The 25,863-nt window shown below is 35.4% G+C and overlaps 1 protein-coding gene across 1 annotated transcript in view; it reads right to left on the bottom strand.

The window, feature by feature from the left end:
- The window catches only part of HDAC9 (histone deacetylase 9), a 918,445-nt gene that overhangs the window by 42,815 nt on the left and 849,767 nt on the right, over positions 1–25,863 (bottom strand). Inside the window, exon 24 of the mRNA XM_054505257.2 lies at positions 1,457–1,541. Within this exon, the coding sequence (XP_054361232.1) occupies positions 1,457–1,541 (85 nt within the window). The remainder of the gene's footprint in view (positions 1–1,456; positions 1,542–25,863) is intronic.

Here is a 25,863-nt window from a genome sequence, read left to right on the forward strand (position 1 = left end):
TTTAATGCCAAGAACTTTACCTTATTCTTCTTCATAACTTCTGTGCCTTGATAACTGATAAAGTCATCTTCCATCAACATAAGTATTCAAGAATGCTTACTGAAAGTGATATGATCAGAATATACATAAAAATAATAACTTTTACTAATCTGTGTATAATGGCAAAAGAATGCTCAGAATAAAAAAGAATAATATTTATAAAAACTAGATATTTTTATACTATTGATGACCTGCAGGAGGTATTAGATTGGATGTAGATGAATATGAGAAGGCTGTCAAAGACCACTTCAGATTCCTTTCCTTGAGATTTGGAATAACATATAATAGAGACTCTTAATTTACTCTCAGTGGAATTGAGACAGTTATTGTAATGACAGGATTTTGCACCCAAGCTTATGAATTCTTCTCCAGCCTCCCCTTCTTCATCTGTCAGTTCCTTTATCTTAGTCTTTTTTCAGAGGTTTTGGTCCCCAGTATTTGAATGTTTACATTTCCATTCTCTGAAAATCTTTAAATATGGACTTTATTCCAGTTATGATATATAGTTAATAAATATTTATGGGGCACTTATGACCAGGCATGAATGAAATTAAGTAAAGTGGAGATTGTTATGAGCTCCTGTATGGCATAATTTGTAAACAGTCACAGCACTGTATGAATGAATCACACAGAACTCCAAATACACCCATATCTACAAACTGCTACTGAGCAAGCAAAGGCAAGGACTCAGAAAGCTAGCAGGAGGCTTCTTCAGTGGTGTTTAAAACATGCTTCTATAGGATGATAGCAAAGCTAAGGGTTTTCCTGATTCTTCTTCACATATAATTTTGCCATTTGGTTTTCCCCTTCATGCTAATGTTCACGTTAATTCCTGCTTGAATTGTGTGTGTGTGTGTGTGTGTGTGTGAGAAAGTGTTACCATCTAAAAAAGAGTATCTCTTCACAAAGTAGTAACAATATGAAGGGACTGGATAGTAAAGTTTCTGACTTCCTTGCTTTCTTTAGTTGTATTTTCTAATAGTGAGGCTTTCTCATTAACTTTTTTCCTCTCTTGACAAACTTAAAACCAGTAAATGATTGCTGAATTCCAACATCATTAGGACACAACTTACCCTTAGTTAAGATTAGACAATATAATAAAAATTTCTAGATTAATTTCATTGTTTTGGATAGACACTTAGTGATAGCAATGAAAAAAAATCCAAGTACTTGGAAAATATGAGAAAAACAAGATTCTAAATCTAATGCCTCTGAGTTACCAGTATAAGGTTAGATCGCCACAGTAAGAGCAAGGCAGTAACACATTTAGGTACGAATATATAATATGTGCAAATTATAATTCTAAATATGTTTCTCATATTTGGAAACTCAAATATGTTTTTCATGTGCTTTCATTTTCAATATGTTTAATTAGTTGTACCTGATTAGAAATTAAAAATAAACTTTAAAGACATACTTTGAATTTCAATGATCTTCTGTAAAGAAACAACAGCATTCATATTCGGGGTTTGGTGGAGAATATCTTCGGCAAGTGGCTCCAGCTGCAAGAACAGTAGATAATAATGAGCAGAATATTATGACTTTATAGTAAGTCTGACAGAAGCAAAGCAAACTGAAACAACTCCCCTCCCCACAAAAAAAAGCTTGCTCGAAGAACTAGTTAATATTTTCATTTTGCTAATAGTAGTTCTAGAAGTGTAGCCAATTTTATTTTCTGTTTTGCAGCCATATAACTGAATTCCAAGGGACTTTTCTATTGGTCACAAAACTAATCTATGAAGTCCCTGAAGCAGGTGCATGTCTGTGTATTATTCATTAAAAATCTGAGTTATTTGTGTAATTTTTGTAGGTTCTTCACAAACCAAATTCCATCATGTCTGTATATGCAGCTGGGCCCTGCAAACAAAACCTCAGGGAAGTTGTAGTAGACAGAAAGTGGGCAGTCTATTATCCATACTTTTGCAGTGTTTTTACATCCAACCACTTCACACTTCTGGACACTTCACAATAGAAAGCCTTGAGACACAGCTGCTTTTATCCAACTGCTATTAAATAAATGGTAGAGAAAATGTTCAAATAAAACCAAAGCTAAATAACTGTATTTTTAGGGGGAAATAACTGCATTTTCATTTAACTTCTACTGTTCTTATAACTAAGCAGATGTCCATGTGGAAACATGGGATAAATTCCTGTCTTGCAAATATATCATGATCTTCTGGAATTACACTGATTTTTCATGGACAAGCTTAGCAAACATTGCTTTGCAAGAAATGAAGAGGAACTTTAAATAATTTATGGAGTGTTTTGGCAGAACTAAATCTGATGCTACATCCTAAGAATACCTTGATGATGTAGCTTGGTGTATAGCACCAGAAACTGCATAGCCAGAACACTTGCAAACAAAATAGCTGTCTAGCTACTGTGACCTAGAAATTAAAGAAAGTAATAGTAACAAAGGTATTAACAAAAAAGGAGTTTTATTAGAAAATTTAAAGTTAATAGTCTCAAAATGATGGTCAAACTATAATATGCCATGAAAAGGAACCAATGTCACTAGACATTATACTGAAATACAAACTCATCTATGTCTCTTCATCTGAAGAAAAAAACCTAAAAACTCAGGAATTCCAAGTTTCCACAACATATGTGAGTGAATCTTCCCCTCAGGGTCTCTCTGAATTGATTATTCTATACTTCAATCATGGAATCTAAAACAATAGCACCTTTCTTCCAGATGCCATAGAATAACCGACTAGCTTAGGGTTATTTATACCTGGGTAAATTCACGAAATAGAACTTTCAAGAGTGTTTTTCTTAGCTGCCAAAGAAAAACCTTTAAAACATCAAAAGGTTATTTGGAATTCAGTTTAGTGAGAGAGAAAAAACGTGTCAGTGCTGTAATCTCAAATCTTAAAATTTTTAAAAATAAGTTTTTAAAAATCTGGTATTTCAGACAGTATCTTCAAGAATATGTTATCCTAGTAATATGCTCTTAACTCAGAGAAACTAATGAATCATAGGCAGAAGGTTACTTGAAAAACTTACTCCAGAATTAGATAGGGTTGAGCTACCTTGCTTATAAATACTCTTTCCTTTCACTCTGTCTCAGAGATTAGAGAAAAATTTTATTAGAAATCAGGTAGATTTTACTAATAAAACATTTTGAAACATCAATGTTCAAATATCTAAGAACAAAAGAACGAGGTGATTTCAGCATATAGCTCTTCAAAAAGCTTTCCTGAGACATTGGAGTAAAAATGCTGACAAATTGAAAGGTGCTGCCTACTGGAAAGGTTCTGAAACTCTCTTGCACTGAGGTTTGTGGGCTATTTTTAAGACCTGGGTTATGCAGAATGTAAATGTGATTTAGGGTGTTGAGATTAAAAATACAAACAATCCTAAACCTCCAATTTGGAATCGTCAGTTGGATATGAAAAAGTTGTGTCTACTTATAAAAGCAACCTAGAAAATTAAAGCAATTACAGTGATAATTTAAATCTCCCAAACCATTTCCCTGCATGTTTTAGGTGAATGTCATTTAGAGGATTTAAACTTCAATAAATTGCCCCAATTTGCTTCATTTTAAGGGTATACACACAGACAGAGATGAATTCAGAAAGTTATCAATGTAGGTTCTTTATTTTTGATTTGGTAGCTCTGCAGAGAAGGTAACAGGTACTACTCTGAATTGGCAAGTAGGCAAATGCCATTTAGAGTCTGTTTTCAAAAAATTAAAACCTTGTATAGAGGGACCACAGAATTGTCTTTTCTAGAGTGTTGATTTAATCATTCACAATTAAAAGCACTAAAAACATCTGATTAAAGCAGCTATTTAACAAATATTTATAAGTATTGGTCATTATTAGTAATCTAATAACTAACTGTAATGAAATAATATTAAATGAATAGTCATTTTTCTTAAATTTGGGACAAAAACTAAGAATATGCAGTAAAGCTGTTAGGTATTTAGTTTGGCTAAGAAGATGTAGCAAAATCATTGGCTATTGAGTCTAATCAATGTTAGTTAAGAGTTATTGAAAGATAAATAAGGATATATTTTATGTAAATCCGAGTACTTTTGTATTTAATACTTATAGGAAGATAAAGCAGATGCAGATGTAGGAAATATCACACACCCATCATGCTATCTTTGTTGAGCATTTCCATCAAGTAATAATAATTATCAGGAAGTAATAAGATTCAAGATAATTTTAACACAACCTCTTGACATATGAAGTTCTCATCCAGCTTTATTAGATCTAAAGCTTAAATTCAACCATTACTTACAGAACTTTATAGGAATTTTCTGACTCAGTGACAGGACATTTATTTTTCTACATTTTTTACACAAAGTGGCAACACCATATTGATGTATTCAGATGTTTGCTAAGTTTTACATATCATGTAATTTCTAAGTATACAGCTATTTTAAAACACCATAAAAAATGTGGCCATTATTGTGTTGTAAATAAGTAATTTTCATATTCTTTGGAATCAGATCATTTAAATAACCAAAGTCATTTTAGTTGCCTAAGATGCATTTATAGAAATGGGCAAGGGTATCCTTGGAGAAGCTCTTGAATAACAATTTTAAAACTCACTCTGTACTCATGAGACATGAAAATCAACTTCATTATTTTCATGATTTGGAACAGAAGAGAACAAAGCTAAATAGAGATTTTGCAAATAGGTACATGAGGATAGATGTATACATTAATCAAGCAAAAGATCTACTAACTACTCTTGTTAGCTTTTATGTTTCCCAAATATGCCAAGTATTTTCACACTTTTATGCCTTTATTTATTCTGTTTCTTCTAAATTTGATTTTCTCTATCCTTATTTGAATTGGTGAAACCTTACTAAATCATCCAAAGACCAACATAAACAATGCCCGCTCTGTGACATCTTTTCTAAAATTCTTTGATAGAGCAAATTGCTTCCACTTCTGTGCTTTCTTTCCACACAAATATTCTTGTTTACTCTACACATTTTATTGTAGTAAGCCACGTCTGTTATTTTCTACTTTGTTGTGAGCCATTTAAAGGCAAAGATAGAGCCTGGGATAGGGTGGGTATTTTAAAAATGTTGAATGAATGAAGGAAAGAGTAATTGAAAGAAAACATGAAGAGGCTGCCTTTATTCTGCCCTCCAGAGCTGAGGCCTAAGTGGAATAGGTTCTTCTCTTGGTTGTCTGCTATAGTCAGGGTATGGTTTAGGGTGAAATACTAGGAAGAACAACAGTGATAATTCATTTTTAAATCAATATAATTGATTTTAATTGATGTTTTGATTTTTGAACTTTAATTGATTTTGAAACTGAGTATCAATTTCTTTAAAACTTACTTATTAATTCCAGTAATGTATATATGAATAATTTTGTACAGACTTTCTACATACACAATTATATCATCTGTAAAAAATAACAGATTTGTTTATTCTTCTCCAGTCTTTATTTTTTTTCTTACCCCATTGCACAGTCTAGGACCACTGTGCAATGTTAAAATGAAGCAGTAAAAGTGAGTATCTTTGCCTTGTTTTTGATTTTAAAGAAAATTTCCCATATTTCACCCTTAAATCTGATGCATACTGTAGAATGTTTGTAGATATCCTTTATCAAATTAATAAATTTTCCTTTTATTCCCAGTTTGCCAAAAGTAGTCATCAAAATTGGGTGTTTAATTTATCAACTGATTTTTAAGCATCTATTGAAATGGTATATTTCTTCATCATTCTCTCAATGTGGCAAATTATAATTACTTATTTTGGAATTTTTTTAAAAGGTTTTATTTATTCATTTGAGAGAAAGAGAGAGGGAGAGAGAGGAAGCCAGAGGGGAGAGGCAGAGGGAGAAGCAAACTCCCCGTTGAGAAAGGAACCCGACTAAGGCTGGATCCTAGGACCCAGAGATCATGACCAGAGCAGAAGGAAGATGCTTAACCATCGGCCACCCAGCTGCTCCTTATTTTGGAAAGTTAATATATTCCTGGCTTAAATACAACTTTGTTATGGGTTTTTAAGATGTTGATGAATGGCTAATATTTTGCTTAGTGTTTTGACTGCTATGCTTATGAGCAAGATTTTCCTATAATATTCCTTTCTTATAATGTTCTTTTAAGTTTGAGATATCATATTATACTGGTCTCAAGAAAACAGCTGTGAAGTGTTCTTCTCATCCTCTCCTCCCTTTACTCCATAACAGTATAAATTATAGAATTCACTGATGAAGCTATGTGGGTCTAGTATTTTCTCTTGGTAAATTTGGCATTCAAGATTCAATTTTGTTAATAATTATAGTGCCATTCAAATTTTCTGTCTTTCTGATTCGGTTTTTGCAAGGTTATATTTTTATAAGAAATTTTCCATTTCAAATAAAATTTCAACTTTTTTTACATAACAATTTTTCTTTAATACATTAAAATTTGTAGTAAGACCCCCCCTTTTCATTTTGAGTACTGGTAAAGCATAACTTTTCTTTGTCAATCAGTCTTGCTAGAGTTCTATCAATTTTGTTAATTATTTCAAAGAACTAAACTTTGACTTTTAAAAATCATATATGATTTTTGTTTTGTAATTCATTATTTCTTCTCTTTATATTTCTTTTGCTTACTTCATGTTTAATTCATTGCTTTGATTTTTTAACTTTTTTAACTTCTTCAGTTGTATGCTTCCATCTTTCTACTCTAATATACACATTTAATATTTTTATACTTACCCTAAATTCACCTTTATATACATGACACAAATTTTAATATTTCATATTTTCATAATCATTCAACTCAAAATATTTTCTAGTTTCCATCGTGATTCCTTTGGCTCATGAGATACTGTATTTTGAAATTTCCAAATAAATGAGGTTTTCCAATTTTATTTTTATTTCAAATTATATAATTATTTTTTCAGTTTTGTTTTTATACTTCATTTTATTTTACATCATTGGTATCTTACTTTTATTTTATTTTACTGTAGCAAGAACACTTAACATGAGATCTAACCACTTAACAAATTTTTAAATGTATAATACATTATTGTTGACTATAGGCATAATGTCATAGAGCAGATCACTAGAGCATAATTATTCATCTTGCTTGACTGAAACTTCATGCTCATTGATTAGTAACTCATTTCTATCTCCCTCTAGCCCCTGACAACTATCATTCCATTTTCTGATGCTATGAATTTGATCATTCTAGATACTTATGTAAGCGGAATCATGTAGTATTTGTCTTTCTGCAACTGGATTATTTCACTTAGCATAATGTCTTCAAGGTTCATTTATGTTTCACATATTGCAAAATTTCTTTCCATTTAAAGGCTGAATAGTATTCCATTGTATGTATATACCACATTTTCTTATTCATTCATCTCTCAGTGAACATTTAGCTTGTGTCCACATCTTGTCCTTGGTAAATAGTGCTGCGATGATCATGGGAGTGCTATTATATCTTCAAGACCGTGATCTTGATTCTTTTGGATAAATATCCAAAAGTAGGATTTCTGTGTAATATGGCAGTTCCGTATTTAATTTTTTGAGGGCCCTGTATACTGTTTTCTAGAGCATTTTTCATTTCCACCAACAGCATGCAAGGGTTCCCATTTTTCCACATCCTTGCCAACACTCATCTCTGGCATTTTTTATAATAGTCATACTGACATCCTGACAGATATGAGGTGACATCTCATTGTGGTTCTGACTTGCATTTATTGACGATTAGTGACATTAAGCATTTTCTCATATACTTTGTGGCTATTATAGGTCTTCTTTGGACAAATTTCTGTTCAAGTTCTTAGCCCATTTTAATATTAGGTTATTAGTATATTTTACTACTGAGCTGATAAAGAGTTCTTATATATTGTAGAGATAAACATCTTATCAGCTACCTGGTTTGCAAATATTTTCTCCAAGCCTTTTCACTCTCTTGTTTCTTTTGCTGTAGAGCTTCTTAATTTGATGTAGTCCTACTTGTTTATTCTTGGTTTTGTTGCCAGTGCTTTTGGTATCATATCCATGAAATCACTACCAAGACCAATGTCATGAAACTTTTCCTGGTTTCTTTAAAAAGTTTTATAGTTTGGGGTCTTACATTTAAATCTTAATACATTTTGAATTCTTCTTTGTGTGTGATGTAAGATAAGGGTCCAGTTTCATTCTTTTATAAGTGGATAGCCAGTTTTCCCAGCACCATTTGTTCAAGAGACTATCCTTTTTCCATTATGTATTCTTGGGACCCTTGTTTAAGATCAGCTGACCACATATGTGCTTTCTATTCTGTTCCCTTGGTCTACAAGTCTGTCTTTATGGCATTTTTGCCATACTGTTTTAATTACTGAAGCTGTGTAATCTATTTTGAAAGTAGGAGGTATGAAGATTCCAGCTTTGTTCTTCTTTCTCAAGATTAATTTGTTTACTTGTGGTCTTTTGTGGTTTCATATGAATTAAAAATTTTTGTTCTATTTCTGTAAAAAATGCCACTGGGATTTTGATAGGATTGCACTGAAATGTTGATCACTTTGTGAAGTACGGTCATTTTAACAATATCAGGTCTTCCAATCCATAAACATTCCATGGAATGTCTTTGTGTTATGTAATATTGATTCTGGTTTAATTTATTGTGGTAAGAGGTTATACTCTGTATGAATTCAATTAGGTGAAATTTATTGAAATTTACTTCATGCCCCCCAAATATAGTTTGTTCTTGAAAACATTATGAGTCCTTGAAAGGACTGATACTCTGCAGTTATTGAGTATGGCCCATTATATATTTCAATGAGGGCTAGTTTATGAAAATATTTAAATCTACATACCTCCTTTTTATTGTCTTCTTTCTCAATCAGTTTCTGATGAGGTGTGTTAAAATCTGTCATTATGATTGCAGTTTTGATTATTTTTCCATTTGTTTTTTTCAATTTTTGCTTGATATGTTTTGAAGCTGTGTTATTAGATATATAACTTTTGAATTGTCTCATCTTCTCAGTTAATAGAATATTTTACCACTATGAAGCATTTCTATCTCTAGTTCCTTTTTTTGTCTTAAAGTCCACTTTATCTGATATTAATATGAGCTCTCCTTCAGTTAATTTCTGTAGTTTAGTTTTTTCTTCACTTTTTTATATTCAAACTTTATTATTATATTACAGAAAGTGTACCTTTAAACAGCACTTTTTATTACAATGTGATAACCTTTGCTTTTATTGATAAACTAAATCCATTTATATGTCTTTTGTGGAACTGTACAAGCTGATTCTAAAATCTTATATGAAAACACAAAAGGGACAAATGTAGCCAAGACTATCTTGAAGACAAAAAATAAGTAGGAGATTTGTTCTAACAGATATCAAGACTTCTTATACAACCACAGTAGTTAAGGCAGTCTAATAATGTCAAGAAGACAGACAAACAGATCTGTGGAATAGAATAGCATCTCCATGAGTATATAGACAAAGATACTACTGCAGAGCCATAAGGAATGAGGAGAATATTTGCATGGCTTTGGGTACAAAGAAAACTTTAAAAGAATACAAAAAGAACTAATCATAAAGGCAATGATAGATTTGAACTACATTAAAATTATTTTTATTTATCAAAGGACATGATTTTTAGACAAGATATTTCAACACATTTAACCAACAATACATGAAGAACTGCTCAAATCAGTAGGAAAAATGACAATCTGAAAGTGAATAAAAGACTTAATAGGTACTTCAAAAATGGAATATACAAATAATCAAAAAGTAAATGAAAATCTGTTTTACTTCATTAGCATTTTGCAAAGACAAAACCATGATGATATACTATCACACACCCAAAAGAATGTCTAAAATTTTAAAAGACTGACAATAGCAAGTGTTGGAAATATACAGAACAACAGAACAGTCATATGCTGCTGCTAGGAGTATGAATTGTGACAACCACTATGGAAAACCGTCTGTTATTACCTACAACAACTAAACACATGCAAATCCCACAACCCAGCAATACCATTGTTAGATATATAGTCAACAGAAATGTGGTACAAATGCATCAAGAAACATATATAGAAGTCTATTATAACATTGTACATAATGGCCCCCAAACTGAAAAATTCTCTATATTCATTAAAAGTAGAATTAAAAAATAATAAAATATAAAAGTACAATAAACAAACTATGGCATTTTCCTATTCTTTTTTTTTTTTTAAGATTTTATTTATTTATTTGACAGAGAGAGACACAGCGAGAGAGAGAACACAAGCAGGGGGAGTAGGAGAGGGAGAAGCAGGCTTCCCGCGGAGCAGGGCTCTATCCCAGGACCCTGGGATTATGACCTGAGCCAAAGGCAGCCACTTAACTGACTGAGCCACCCAGGCACCCCCATTTTCCTATTCTTTTTATGAAGTGTAGTACTATATAATAGTACAAGTGAATGAACTATAGCTAGTTGCAATAACATGGATGAATCTCACAAACATAATACTGAGCAACAGAAGTTATATACAAAGAGATAATATATTGTATGATTTCATGTATATAAAGTTAAAAAATAGGTTAATTATGTTAGAAAACAGAAAATTGGTTACTTTCGGAAAAGAGTAAGGGAGTACTAACTGGGAAAGGAAATATGAGGCCTACTGAAGTGATGAGATTATTTTATTTTTTGACTTGGTTGATGGTTATATATGTGCTTGATTTGTAGTATTTCATTGAGTTTTACATTCATACCTTATACAGTTTTCTGAATATTATACTTTACAATTAAAGACATTTAAAAAAGAGAATATGTTTTCTGACATAAGGGAATAGGAAACTAAGTCTGGTTCTTGAGTCCATATTTATCCTACTATACTATCATGTATTTAAGGAAAAAAATGAGATTATAAGTGTTTCAGCAAAAACAACAAGCTATATTCCTAGATTCAGGCTACAAATTCACTTACAAAGGGATTGAAACATGCACTATAACATGCAAAGCAACACAGAAAAAATTGAGAAAGGGTTCAGTTGTCAGGATCAAAGATATTGCAGAACTTTGGAAGAATATGATGATCAAGACCAAGAGGATAAGGGAAGTAGTTTACCATATAGACCTGACCTTCAATGCTGATGAACTATTATCAATTCCCCAGTGAGGAGGGATTGGCGGTTAAAACTCAACTTTCATTTAACTAATTGTCCTAGAGATGTCTGCAATTAGTTGTATATGTTTAATTTGATTGCTTAAGTAAATCTGGTTATAATTTTATCCACATTGTGATTCATGAGTCATTCTCAAAATAATCCCTTTTATTCATTTGAAGTCATTAAAATCCTTGACCAAACAGATTAGGAAAAAAAAGAAGAAGAAGTAAATCAGGATGGATTCCATTGGTAATCAAGTTACTACACTGACAGACTACTGAGATTATTCAGACTGAGTCTGCCCATATCTTACCTATATGTGGATAATGAAGGGTGATATCACATAGCAATAAAGAAACATCCCTGGCCAAGAGGAGTGATATAAACCTAACAAGTCTTGAGAGTATCAGGAAAACCAAGAAACAAAGGGTAAAGTCATGACCACGCAGCCCACATGAGATATTGAAGGAATCCTTGAATAAAATAAAGAGAGATGCACAGGCTAGAATCTGAGATTATTACTGAGGTTATTTGCTCTATTTATTGCTGGGGTACCATGACACTGGGGCACCTGGGTGGCTCAATCAGTTGAGCATCTGACTCTTGGTTTTGGCTCAGGTCATGATCTCATGGGTTGTGGGATGAGCCCAGCATCAGGCTCTGTGCTCAGTGGGGAGTCTGCTTGGGGATTCTCTCCCTCAAACCTTCCCCCCTCCCCGACTCTCTCTCTTTCTGTAAAAAATAAGTAAATACTAAAAAACAACAACAACAGGGGCGCCTGGGTGGCTCAGATGGTTAAGTGTCTGCCTTCGGCTCAGGTCGTGATCCCAGGGTCCTGGGATCGAGTTCCGCATCGGGCTCCCTGCTAGGCGGGGAGCCTGCTTCTCCCTCTGCCTCTGCCTCTCTCTCTGCCTCTGCCTCTCATGAATAAATAAATAAAACATTTAAAAAATAATAATAATAAAATAAAAAATAAATAAACAACAACAACAAAGCTACCATGACACAAAATATCAGCTAATGAATGGAAGAAGGAAGACTATGAGTAAGTGCCTCTATTCGCTATCATATCCAAATAGTACCCCATAGTTTCTATGATATTGAACTACGGCAAGTTTGGACTTTGTGGCATAATTAAACACCCGAGCAAGAACTAGGTAAATAATTAAAAATGAACTTAAATGTAAAAAGAAGGCATAGTGGTCTGTTGGAAAGAGGATAATGAATGTAATCTGTTGGATAATTCACACTATCAATATTTTTAAGCCTTGAGGTAGGATTATGGATGTGCAATGCAATGAGAAAACATTTCAAACCACAGTTGAGTTAGGGAAATACTATATATATAGAAAGGTGCATGTTAAAATGAAGTTTTAGTAACATTGAAGGGAAGTTTGCTCAGTGCTTTATGTGTAGTTTCCTAACACAATGCCCATAGTTTAGATACTAACTTTTATAAAGAAGGCTTAACTCATTCTATATGCCAAAAACCTTGTTTTCTTGTCCTTGTTTTTCAAATAAGCTTAAATTTGATAGTTATACTTGGTAAATTCTCCTGTTTGGTTGTCTTTGATCCTCAGTTTTCTTCCCTCTGCATGTGTTTTTAAATTTTCTCTTCTTTAATTTGCATGTTTTTAAACTGCTTTTCCTTACTTATTTTTGTTTGTTTAGTAAAAAGATTTGTACTATACTCTTCCAAATGTCGATTTTTCTGCTAAGAAGACCTGTTTCACATCATGTAGCAGTGGTGTGCTGGTAAATGTTTAACAGAAATAGCTGTAATTTGTAGCATTTGCTGAATTCCATGATGTAAATATTCCCACCAAGGCCTATTTCAAGATACCAGTGTGATGTCCCTGAACTCAGATTTGAGTAGAGATATACATACACTTAGCTCTGACATTGAGAGCCAGCTCCAACATATCACTGATAGACTATTGTTTTGTTTATTAATAATCAGGGGAAAACTTTGCCTAATGATTATTTGCTTAAGAAACTCTTTTTTTTCTTATATGAGAGTCTGCCTTTTTCAAAAATTACACACTGTTTTATTGTTATTTTACCCCAAAGTATGGGGCTTATTTGTTCAATTCTTCCATATTTTCCACAGAAATTCCAATTCCTTATCATATTCCATATCACTGATCCAGCCTCATTATTTACTTTTATTCCATTCAAAGTAGCCTTTCCTCTGCCAAAAATAAAACAAACCCAAAACAGAGCCACCCACAATTCCAAGAAGTCTTAATGTCTTTATCTATATATTTTTACTACAACAGATAAATCCCTTTGATTTTAGCTTGTCAAAATCTCATTTTTATTCAAGACCAAGGTTAAATATTACCTCTATTAAAATATTCCTCCATCCTCATAGTTAAAAACAAAAGGCCCTATATTACATTCCCAAAGTATTTTGTTTATATTGTTTTTAATGTTACTTGTATTAGAACTTTTGGGAAAAAATAGATGTCCAATAAAAAACTACTGAATGAACGGGCAGATAAATGAGTGTCATAACATGTTTATTTCACCACTGAAAAGAAATGCTTTCTTTCTTTAATTGGAACCCTCTGAAATATCTAGGTTCTCAGCCCACATTCCTTTTAACACCTTCTGGAAAGCCTAAAGACAAACAGGATATAAGATCTACATGATGGAGTTTTGAATTACCAGATATCTTCTACTTTATTTGGCATTTGCTAAAACAGAAAAACAAACAAACAAAATATCCACATATCTCTTTGGCTCTGCTTCTTATAAACCCTATAGAATATAAGAAATGCAAAATCATGGGCCATATCTACAATGGAAAGAATCTTCAAATATTTTCCAAAACATTTTTACTCTCTTTAAATTATTCATACATTCTCTTTCAGAGAATGGATAGGATTCAAAAGTCTAAGAAAGAAACCATGGAAAAACTTATTCTGAACTATCATACACTGTCCCTGTATTCAATTCTACCTTTCTCTACTCATGAATTCCAACTATTTAAGAGATTGCAAGCTTTGCCAGATTCACACCAATTCCCCAATGGAGTCAGTCATACATAATCTGAAGGATGAAAAGATGGCAAAACATCTTTATTTAAAAAGCAAACAAACCCCTGATGACCAACTTGGACAGTACCATCTCAAGAGTTCACCTCAGGGGTGATTGTCAACACCTATTAGAGTTAATTTAAGAGACTTTTTCAGCATCCTTAGAGCAAAAAGTCACCTTGGGAAGATTATCAACATATACTACCACTAAGTGTAGCCATTGCTGCTGAAGTCCAAGTCAGATAAAAGCAGCTAAGCCTACTCAACAGGAGACTGAAGTTATTACAAAGAAGAGGAGAAAGGAGTAAAAGAAACGAGAGAGGAAGGCAAGAAGGGAAAGTGTGAAAGAAAAAGAGAAAGGAAGGAAGAGAGGGAAGAAGGGAGGAAGAGGGGCACCTGGGTGGCTCAGTCAGTTAAGTGCCTGCCTTTGGCTCAGGTTATAATCCCAGGGTCCTGGGATTGAACCTGCACCAGGCTTCCTGCTCACTGGGCAGTCTGCTTCTCCCTGTCCCTCTGCCCCTCTTCTTGCTTGTGCTCTCTCTCTCTCAAATAAATAAAATCTTAATTAAAAAAAGAAAGAAGAGAGAAAGAGGAAGGGAGGGAAGAAAGAGTAAGGGAGGGAGAAAGGGAGGAGAGAAGAAGGAAGGAAGAAGGAATGAAGGAAGGAGTAAAAGACAAACCTTAATAAGAGAGAAGGAGATGTAAAAAAAAGCTAGTTGATATTTTAATAGCATTGTATGGTGATAGGTGGTAGCTACACTTGCAGTGAGCATAGCATAACGTAGCAAAAAGCTGAATCACTGTTATACCCTTGAAACTAATAAGTTGGGGAGCCTGGGTGGCTCAATCATTAAGCGTCTGCCTTCGGCTCAGGTCATGATCCCAGGGTCCTGGGATCAAGCCCCGCATCGGGCTCCCTGCTCTGCAGGAAGCCTGCTTCTCCCTCTCCTACTCCCCCTGCTGTGTTCCCTCTCTGGCTGTCTCTCTCTCTCTGTCACATAAATAAATAAAATCTTAAACAAAAAAAAAAGAAAAGAAACTAATATTAACATTGTCAACTTTACTAAAATAAAAAACATTTTTTTCCTATTTATTTTTTGATGTAGTGTTCCATGATTCATTGTTTGCATATAACACCCAGTGCTCCATTCAATAAGAAAAAACATGCCATAGACTCAAATATAAGAGCTAAACCTTCAGTACCAGAGGCTGTAGCATCATCTCAACAACTTCCATGTCAACAGCAATTTGTTTTTTTCTCTAACAAGCTTAAACTGTCATTTATTCTGTTTTGACAGGTGGCCTTTTAATGGCCATGTTTCCAACTTACTACCCAAGGCTCTTCCTACTTTATGTCCTCTCCTTTCTTTTACCTGCCTAAAGTTTTTAAATGTTTTTGTTTTAGATTCCATAGGAATGCCAACAGCTTAAGCTTTTCTCACCTCTTGGAAACATTTCTTTCAGGGGAAGCAACCCAGGGTGCTGTTAATTGGCTTTGTATAACAGTAGGCAAATTTGGCCTTAAAGTAACTGTGCCATTGTTTGCTAGCCAGCACAAATATAGACTACCAAAATCATTTTCCCTGAGAACCTCACAGGGTTCTATTTCTATTACTGATTCTAAAAATGATGTAACTATTTGCATAAGGATCTCTGATGCCATTTCAAGCAACCTGACTCTCCTGATTTAAATAGTCACTTCAATTTCTTGCAAACCCCACGCTGGCGTTTCTAAGTGCTTCACTGAAGAAGTTAAAAAATATTCATCATACACTGATTGGACTGATAAATCTAAGTTCTGAACTTTGCCAAGAAAAAGAAAAAAATGGACTTCTGGTATGTCTTCAAAATCAGTTGCCTCAAGGAATTTTCTGTACCATGCTTAAATTAGTTTTAATCCAATAGTATATTATTTTGACTGACCTTGTACATATTTCTTAAAAGAATAACTAAAAGATGTTTTGCTAACTAGATCACTTTCACGATAAAAAATATTTAAAAAGAAAAATACCTATTTTGGTTGCGTCACTCAGATAACTTAATTTTTAAAAAATCAAGTTTTTGGTACCCATCTATATATTTACACTAAGATGCAGAGCTAAGAGTTCCTGCTGATTTTATAATCCCTTTGGGTTATGTAATACATATTATTCTGCTGATAATAAGTCATATGAAGCAGCATTTTGCTGTATTGACATGGTCTGGCCAAGAACAACAAGGAAAAGAAATAGCATTTAAAAAACTGGCAAAATGTTTATGAATTCTAATCTCCTGCACATGAATAAATACATCTGACAAAGTGCAGAGTCCCTCAAAAAGGCCCTTCTTGACCTTCCTAATTTGAGTTCAATTGCATGTTCAGTGTTGAGAAGCCAAAGTAGGTTCCGCCAATTTTAAAGCTAAAGCTTTACTACATTTTGCTATTTGTAAAAGTGAAATCCCAGATAATAAGTTATAATTGCCCTATTAATCACTTGAAAAGGGAGTTTGGAGGGAAACTGGGATTTGAAATTGCAATAACTGGTATTTGAAAGATTTTTTTACAATTCTCTTACCTAGACCTTACTACATAAAACTACTGTGAAAACTACATGTATGCACTTTTTAAAATGAGGAGGTACATGCAATATGCCTTATTATACATTATTTTTTCTAACAGAATGAAATTTAAAACTTTAATGTAGTCACGCTGTTAGTCATGATGACCTTTGAACTGGAAAAAATATATAGAAAGCCAGACCTTGGATTATATATTATATTGTCAATGAAAGTGAGAAGAATTCTTTGTTTCTTAAGTTGTTTCAAGTCTTACATTTTCATTTCCTTTTTTCAAATGAATTATAATGCACAACACACATGTATTTTTCTTCCATTTTTCATTAAAAAAAAAAATCTTTCTTTTCTAAGCTTTGTTCCTCTGCATACTGATAGATATGACACACCAAAATTTACCTTTCAAAGTTCAATATACCAAATCCATCTGTTTTCCTTAAAGTATCTTGTGAGAAATTTATAATCTTATTTATATTCCGAAGAAATCTCAATGGAAAAAAAAATACAGAAAACCAGAGATTATTTAAACTTGTCTTTCTTTAGTTCATGATACACAAATTTTAGATTGTGCTTATACAATTAAAGATAGTCAATGAAAAAAGACAAGGTGGTATTTCGGGTATTATAATAACTAAAGCAAATTTACTATAAGATGTCCAGATATTACAGTTGATTAAACTGTCAATATAGCCAAAAATAATCATTTCAGTTGTCATTTACTGGAATTTTTAGCACCTATACATCCACATGGGCATGTTTAAGATTGACCAATGACATTTTTATTCCTTCCTCTATCTCAAGCCTGGTCTTTCTAAAAATGCAGAGAAAAGGTATAGAGTAGTTTGAGAATAGGTCCCAAAATTTAAATTAGGGGACATTTTTCTAATGTCACTAATTGCTCTATGAAAACAGTCTACCTGGTCTCTAGAAATAGCCCATATAATAAAATGACCACAGACATCCCAGTCAAAAGGTCATGCAGTGGAAGGAAGGTACAGAACACAACCATTTAGCTCTTTAGTATATTCAGACAAATTAAGAAAACCATGTAACTCACAAAACTGACTTGAATGTGTTCTGAAATATAGTCATCTCTTAAAGAAAGAGACCACACAAAAAAAATTATTCCATTCTCACTGGAAATCCTCCCTTGGAAGAATAAAGTAGGCCAAGTGTAAAGATTACCAGCCATAGAAATAGAATCTCATTTGTATGGATGTGCTCAAAGAGAGCCAGTGAAATCCATAATCTCCTTTCACATAGTTGGAAAAGTACTTGGCTTTTGCAACTGGGTAACATTTTTTTCTGGGCAGGTCAATCATCCATGGAGCCACAATCCACAACCTACTATGATTTTCTGCACATCTGGCATAAGCCTTTATAATGTAAATATTAAAACCAGTCTGCTTCTCTAAAATGTTTCCATATTTCAAATCAAATAAGTAAGTTGAGACTGTAGGTGAATATGCAAAATATGTTTTCTGGTAGGCAAATAGAGCTCAACATTAACTGACAAGATAGAAGTAGCATTTATTTTTTGCACTCCTTTATTGCCATACATGCAAAACAAAACAAACCAAAAAAAGTCCAACATTATTTTTTAAATCATTTGTTCATTGGAAACTCAGGACTCAAATACTTAGGAAATCTTAGACACCCTGAACTTTGTGTAATCTGAAATAGCAATTCACTAATAATAATACTAATCATTAGATGGCTACATCCTTGAGTTACTGTGCTGCCTAAAATTATACAACAGAGTAAAGACTTAAAGATTGCTCAAGTTTTCTTTCTCAGATTTTCCTTAGGATAAAAAATGTACATATTTACGTCAATAAATATGGCACAATTAGACTTGGAAAAAGATGGTGGAGGAGTAGGGGACCCTATTCCAACCGGTCCCCTGAATTGAGCTGGATATCCACCAGACCACTCTGAACACCCACAAAATCAGCCTGAGATATAGAAGCTATATCTGAATCTCTACAAACAGAATATTGCAGGCGGTTGGTTTTGAGGTATGAAGTGGGGAGCCGTGATTCCGCTGGCAGATATCGGAAGATAAACAGAAGAGGGAGGGAGCCATGGGATCCTGCACTGCCAATGAGCGAAGCCTCTTGTGCTGGGGATGGGGCACAGACTCACAGTCCAGTAGCAGCGGGGAAAAGACTTTAGGGCAGCCCCCCTGGACTGAAACCTGGAGTGGCGGACTGCACATTGTGAACTGGGGGTGGCTGGTGGCTTTAGAAGTACAAAGGGCAGAGACATGCCCTTACCTGGAGGCGAGGACTGGGAGTACTGCTGAGGGGCACACAACCCAGGACGCTGGAGTTTTTAGCAGCATAGACAGAAACGGAGATAGTGTGGCCTGGAGAGCTCACTGAAGAACAGACTGCGATCTCTCTGTTCTGAGGCAGAGGGTTGGAAATGGTCTCTTCTGCTCTGACTCTCGGAAGAGACGCAGAAAGCTGCCAGGAAAGCCACCAGAGAACAAAAGTTCCCCAAAATCGGTTTTCACTGAGCCGATCCCCCATCCCCACAGGGGGCAGGGCAACTCTGCCCAAACAGGGTTGCCTGAGTAACAGCATGACAGGCCCCTCCCCCAGAAGACAGGCTGGGAGAACAAGAGGCTGACAACCTTAAGGTCCCTATAAAACAGATGCATCTTGCTTGGGTTGTGGTCAATATTTTGGACTCTATACATTCCATCAACCACCCCTCAACAGAATGACTAGGAGGAGGAACCCCCAAAATAGGAAAGACTCAGAGACTGTGACTTCTGCCACAGATTTACAAATGGATACAGATATAACCAAGATGTTGGAAATGGACTTCAGGGTAACAGTTATGAAAACGATAGCTAGAATGAAGAAATCGATTAATGGCAACATAGAGTCTCTAAGGGCAGAAATGAAAGCTGAACTGGCAGAACTTAAAAATGCTATCAATGACATCATACTCTAACACCTAGGGTAAACGAGGCATAAGAATGAATTAGTGATCTAGAAGACCAATTGGTAGAAAAGAAGGAAAAGGAGGAGGCCAGGGAGAAACAACTCAAAATCCATGAAAACAGACTTATAGAAATAAGTGACGCCATGAAACGTTCCAATGTCAGAATTAATTGGGATCCCTGAGGGGATGGAGAGAGACAGAGAGGACTAGAAGATATATTTAAGCAAATTGTAGCTGAGAACTTCCCTAATCTGTGGAATGAAACATTCATGTCCTAGAGGCAGAGAGGACCCCTCCCAAGATCAAGGAAAACAGACCAATGCCCCGGCATGTAATAATAAAACTCGCAAATCAAAGAACCAAGGAAACCACTTAAGGACAGTTAGCGGGGAGAGATTCCTTATGTACAGAGGAAGGAACATCAGAATAATGCAAGACCTATCCACAGAGATCTGGCAAGCCAGAGAGGGGCTGGCAATGCATATTCAGGGTACTAAATGAGAAGAACATGCAGCCAAGAATACATTATCTGGCAAGGCCATCATTTAGAATGGATGGAGAGATGCAGAGCTTCCAAGACCAGCAGAACTGAAAGAATATGTGACCACCAAGCTGGCTCTGCAAGAAATATTAAGGGGAGTTCTATGAAAGGAGAAAGACCCCAAGAGTGATATAGAACAGAAATTTACAGGGACAATCTATAAAAACAAGGTCATGATGACAATAAATTCATATCTTTCAATAATCACTCTCAACGTGAATGGCCTAAATGCTTCCATAAAATGGCACAGGGTTGCAGACTGGATAAAAAGACAGGACCCATCCATATGCTGTCTATAAGAGACTCATTTTGAACCTAAAGATACATCTAGACTGAAAGTGAAGGGATAGAGATCCATGCCAACGGACCTCAAAAGAAAGCTGGGGTAGCAATTCTTAGACAAATTAGATTTTAATCTTAAGACTGTAGTTAGAGACACAGAAGGACACTATATCATTCTTAAAGGGTCTATCCAATAAGAAGATCTAACAATTGTAAATATCTACGCCCTCAACATGGGAGCAGCCAACTGTTAACCAAAATAAAGAGTTATATTGATAATAATACGTTAATTGTAGGAGACCTCAATACTCCACTCTCAGCAACAGACAGATCATCTAAGCAGAAAATCAACAGAAAAACAAGAGCTTTGAATGACACACTGGACCAGATGGACCTCATAGATATATACAAAACATTCCACCCTAAAACAAGAGAGTACTCATTCTTCTCCAGTGCACATGGAACTTTCTCCAAAATAGACTATACACTTGGTCACAAATCAGGTCTCAACTGATACCAAAAGACTGAGATTATTCCCTGCATATTCTCAGACCATAATGCTTTAAAGCTGGAACTCAAGCACAAGAAAAAATTTGGAAAAAATTCAAACACTTGGAAGCTAAAGATCACTCTGCTCAAGAATGTTTGGGTCAACCAGGAAATCAAAGAACAACTTAAACAATTCATGGAAACCAATGAGAATGAAAACATATCGGTCCAAAACCTACGGGATACTGCAAAGGCGGTCCTAAGGGGGAAATACATAGCCATCCAAGCCTCACTCAAAAAAATAGAAAAATTCCAAATTCACCAACTAACTCTACACCTGAAAGAACTAGAGAAAAAGCAACAAATGATGCCTAAGCCACACATTAGAAGAGAAATAATTAAGATTAGGGCAGAGATCAATGAATTAGAAACCAGAAACCCAGTAGATCAGATTAACGAAACTAGAAGCTAGTTCTTTGAAAGAATTAAGAAGATCAACAAACCACTGGCTAGACTTATCCTAAAGAAAAGAGAAAGGACCCAAATTAATAAAATTATGAATGAAAGGGGAGAGATCATGACTAACACCAAGGAAATAGAAACAGTTATTAGAAATTATTATCAACAACCATATGCCAAGAAATTGAGCAACCTGGAAGAAACGGATGCCTTCTGGAAACCTATGAAATGCCAAGACTGAAACAGGAAGAAACTGACAACCTGAATAGGCCAATAACCAGTAAGGAGATTAAAGAAGTGATCAAAAACCTCCAAAAAAAACAAGAGTACAAGGCCTGATGGATTCCCTGGGGAATTCTACCAAAATTCAAAGAAGAAATAATACCTATTATTCTGAAGCTATTTCAAAAAATAGAGACAGAAGGAAAGCTTCCAGACTCATTCTATAAGGCCAGCATTACCTTAATCCCCAAACCAGGCAAAGACCCCATCAAAAAGGAGAATTTCACACCGATATCCCTGATGAATATGGATTCCAAAATTCTCAAGAAATTCCTAGCTAATAGGATCCAAAAATACATTAAAAGGATCTTCCACCACGACAAAGTGGGATTTATCCCCAGGATGCAAGGGTGGTTCAACATTCGCAAATCAATCAATATGATAGAACAAATTAATAAGAGGAGAGAGAAGAACCATATGGTCCTCCCAATTGATGCAGAAAAAGCATTTGACAAAATACAGCATTCTTTCCTGATTATAAATTCTTCAGAGTATAGGGATAGAGGGAACATCGCTCAAGTTCATCAAATCCATCTATGAAAAACCCACAGCGAATATCATCCTCAATGGGGAAAAGCTGAGAGCCTTTCCTTTAAGATCAGGAACATGACAAGGATGCCCACTCTTGCTACTATTGTTCAACATAGTACTAGAAGTCCTAGCAACAGTAATCAGACAACAACAATAAAAAAAAGGTATTCAAATTGGCAAAGAAGAAGTCAAACTATCTCCCTTCGCAGATGACATGATACTTTATGTGGAAAATCCAAAAGACTCCACCCTCGAATTACTAGAACTCATACAGCAATTCAGTAATGTGGCAGGATACAAAGTCAATGCACAGAAATCAGCTTTCTTATACACTAATAATGCAACTGTAGAAAGAGAAATTAGAGAATCGATTCCATTTACAGTAGGACCAAAAACCATAAGATACCTCGGAATAAACCTAACCAAAGAGGTAAAAGATCTGTACAATGGAACTACAGAATAATCATGAAAGAAACTGAAAAAGACACAAAAATATGGAAAAGCATTCCATGCTCGTGGATCAGAAGAATAAACATTGTTAAAATCTCTACGCTGCCCAGAGCAATCTATACCTTCAATGCCATCCTGATCAAAATTCCAATGACATTTTTCAAAGCGCTGGAAGAAACAATCCTAAAATTTGTATTGAATCAGAAAAGACCCCGAATCGCCAAGGAGATGTTGAAAAAGAAAAAGAAAGCTGGGGGCATCATGCTGCCTGATTTCAAGCTATATTACAAAGCCATGATCACCAAGATAGTGTGGTACTGGCGCAAAAACAGACATATAGACCAATGGAACACCAGATATGGACCCTCAACTCTATGGTCAAATTATCTTCAACAAAGCAGGAAAAAATATGCAATGGAAAAAAGACAGTCTCTTCAATAAATGGTGCTGGGAAACTTGGACAGCTATATACAGAAGAATGAAACTCGACCATTCTCTAACACCATACACAAAGATAAATTCAAAATGGATGAAAGGCCTCAATGTGAGACAGGAATCCATCAAAATCCTAGAGGAGAACATAGGCAGTAACCTCTTTGACATCGGTCACAGCAACTTCTTTCAAGATACATCTCCAAAGGTAAGTGAAACAAAAGCAAAAATGAACTTTTGGGACTTCAACAAGATTAAAAACTTCTGCACAGCAAAGGAAAGTCAACAAATGAAGAGGCAACCTACAGAATGGAAGAAGACATTTGCAAATGACACTACAGACAAAGGGCTGATATCCAAGATCTATAAAGAACTTCTCAAATTCAACACCCAAAAAACAAATAATTGAGTCAAAAAATGGGCAGAAGACATGAACAGACACTTCTCCAAAAAAGACATACAAATGGCTAACAGACACATGAAAAAATGTTCATCATCATTAGCCATCAGGGAAATTCAAATCAAAACCACATTGAGATACCACCTTATACCAGTTAGAATGGCAAAAATGGACAGGGCAAGAAACAACAAATGTTGGAGAGGTTGTAGAGAAAGGGGAGCCCTCTTACATGTTGGTGGGAATGCAAGTTGGTACAGCCACTTTGGAAAACAGTGTGGAGGTGTGGAGGTTCCTCAAAAAATTAAAAATAGAGGTACCCTATGACCCAGCAATTGCACTACTGGGTATTTACCCCAAAGACACAGATGTAGTGAAAAGAAGGGCCTTATGCACCCCGATGTTCATAGCATCAATGTCTGCAATAGTGAAACTGTGGAAAGAGCCGAGATACCCTTCAACAGATGAATAGGTAAAGAAGATGTGGTCCATATATACAATCGAGTATTACTCAGCCACAGAAAGGATGAATACCCAACTTCTACATCAACAATGGATGGGACTGGAGGAGATTATGCTAAGTGAAATAAGTCTAGCAGAGAAAGTCAATTATCATATGGTTTCACTTATTTGTGGAACATAAGGAATAGAATGGAGGACATTAGGAAGGGGGAAAATGAAGGGGGGGAATCAGAGGGAGAGACAAACCATGAGAGACTATGGACTCTGAAAAACAAACCAAGGGTTTTAGAGGGAGGGGGGTGGGGGGATTGGTTAGCCTGGTGATGGGTATTAAGGAGGGCATGTATTGCATGGAGCACTGTGTGCTATATGAAAAAATGAGTCATGGAACACTACATCAAAAAACTAATGATGTACTGTATGGTGACTAACATAACATGATAAAATAAAATAAAATAAAAATAAATAAATATGGCACAATAATCATGTTGAAGCACTACAGATTTGTAAGATAAAGATGACAATAAAACTTATGTGTTCAGCATGCAGAAGAAAAAATACTTTTTTCCCCTTCATAAATACTACAGAGAAAAGCATAAGTCACTGTTAAAAAACATATGCATGGAGAAGGAGCAAGATGGTGGAGTAGGAGGAGTAGGAGACCTAAATTTCATCTGCTCCCAGGACTCAGCTAGATAGTTACCAAATCATTCAGAACACCTACCAACTCAACAGGAGATCGAAGAAAAGAGTAAGAGCAACTCTGTGAACGAAACACGACCACTTTCTGGAAGGTAGGACGTGTGGAGAAGTGAATCCAAGGTGATATTCAAGAAGATAGACCATGGGGGGAGGAAGCCTCCTCAGCTGCCTACCGGCAAGTGACACAGCAACAAAGCACAAAATTGGAACTTTTAGAAGTCTGCTCCGCTGAGGGACATCGCTCCAGTGGCTAAGAGGGGGGTGGGACCCTCACTGGGACAGTGTGGTCTCAGGACCCTCGGGGTCACAGAAAGACCAGAGGTGCCTGAGTGTGGCAGAGCTCCCAGGTATTGGAGCAGGGAAGCCAGCTACAAAGACGGAGCCGAGGAGTGGGCTCCCAGCTCTGGGTTGCCATAAACTGTGATCCACAGCACAGTTGGGCCACTACTCTTCCAGCAGGGACCCAACAAGTGGCAGATCCAGGGAGCAGCAAGGGAGTGCACCACAGGAATCTGCTGGGTTTGGAGACTCCAAACAGGGTTGTGTTCCAGAGATAAAAATGCTCGGTCACAGGCTGGGTGAGCATAGAGTGCAGCCAGAGACCAGGGAGACAGGAGTGATTGACTGCTTTTCACTGAGTGCTCAGTGAGGAGTGGGGCCCTGAGTGCTCGTATCCTCCAGGATGAGAGATTGGGAGGCCACCATTTTCATTCTCGTCCTCCAAAGCTGTACAGAAAGCTTTCAGGGAACAAAGGCTCCCGAGAGCAAACCCAAGAAGATTACTTAGCCTGGCCCCTGGAAAGGGGGGAGCAATTCCGCATCAGGCAAATACATTTGAGAATCACTGCAACAGGCCCCTCCCCCAGATCAGCAAGAACATCGAACCAAGACCAAGTTTACTGATCAATGAGAACAGCAAAACCCTGGCACTAGGGGAATACAGAACATAGAATTCATGGCTTTTTTTCCCAAGATGCTTTAGTCTTTCAAAGTTAATTTTTAAAATTTTCTTTATTTTTCTTTTTCTATTTTTTTTAGTTGAATTTTTCTTCTTTCCCTTTTCAACCAACATCTTATCAATTCCTTTTTTAAAATCTTTTTTAATTTTTCATTTTTACAGTCATATTCTATCTCTTCATTGTATTTAACCACATATACAAACATATAAGTTTTTCTGTCTTTAAAATTTTGGGAT

Source organism: Mirounga angustirostris, unplaced genomic scaffold (genome assembly GCF_029215605.1).
Source record: "Mirounga angustirostris isolate CCGP_5_RB_7025 unplaced genomic scaffold, mMirAng1.0.hap1 SCAF_12, whole genome shotgun sequence".
NCBI lineage: Eukaryota > Metazoa > Chordata > Mammalia > Carnivora > Phocidae > Mirounga > Mirounga angustirostris.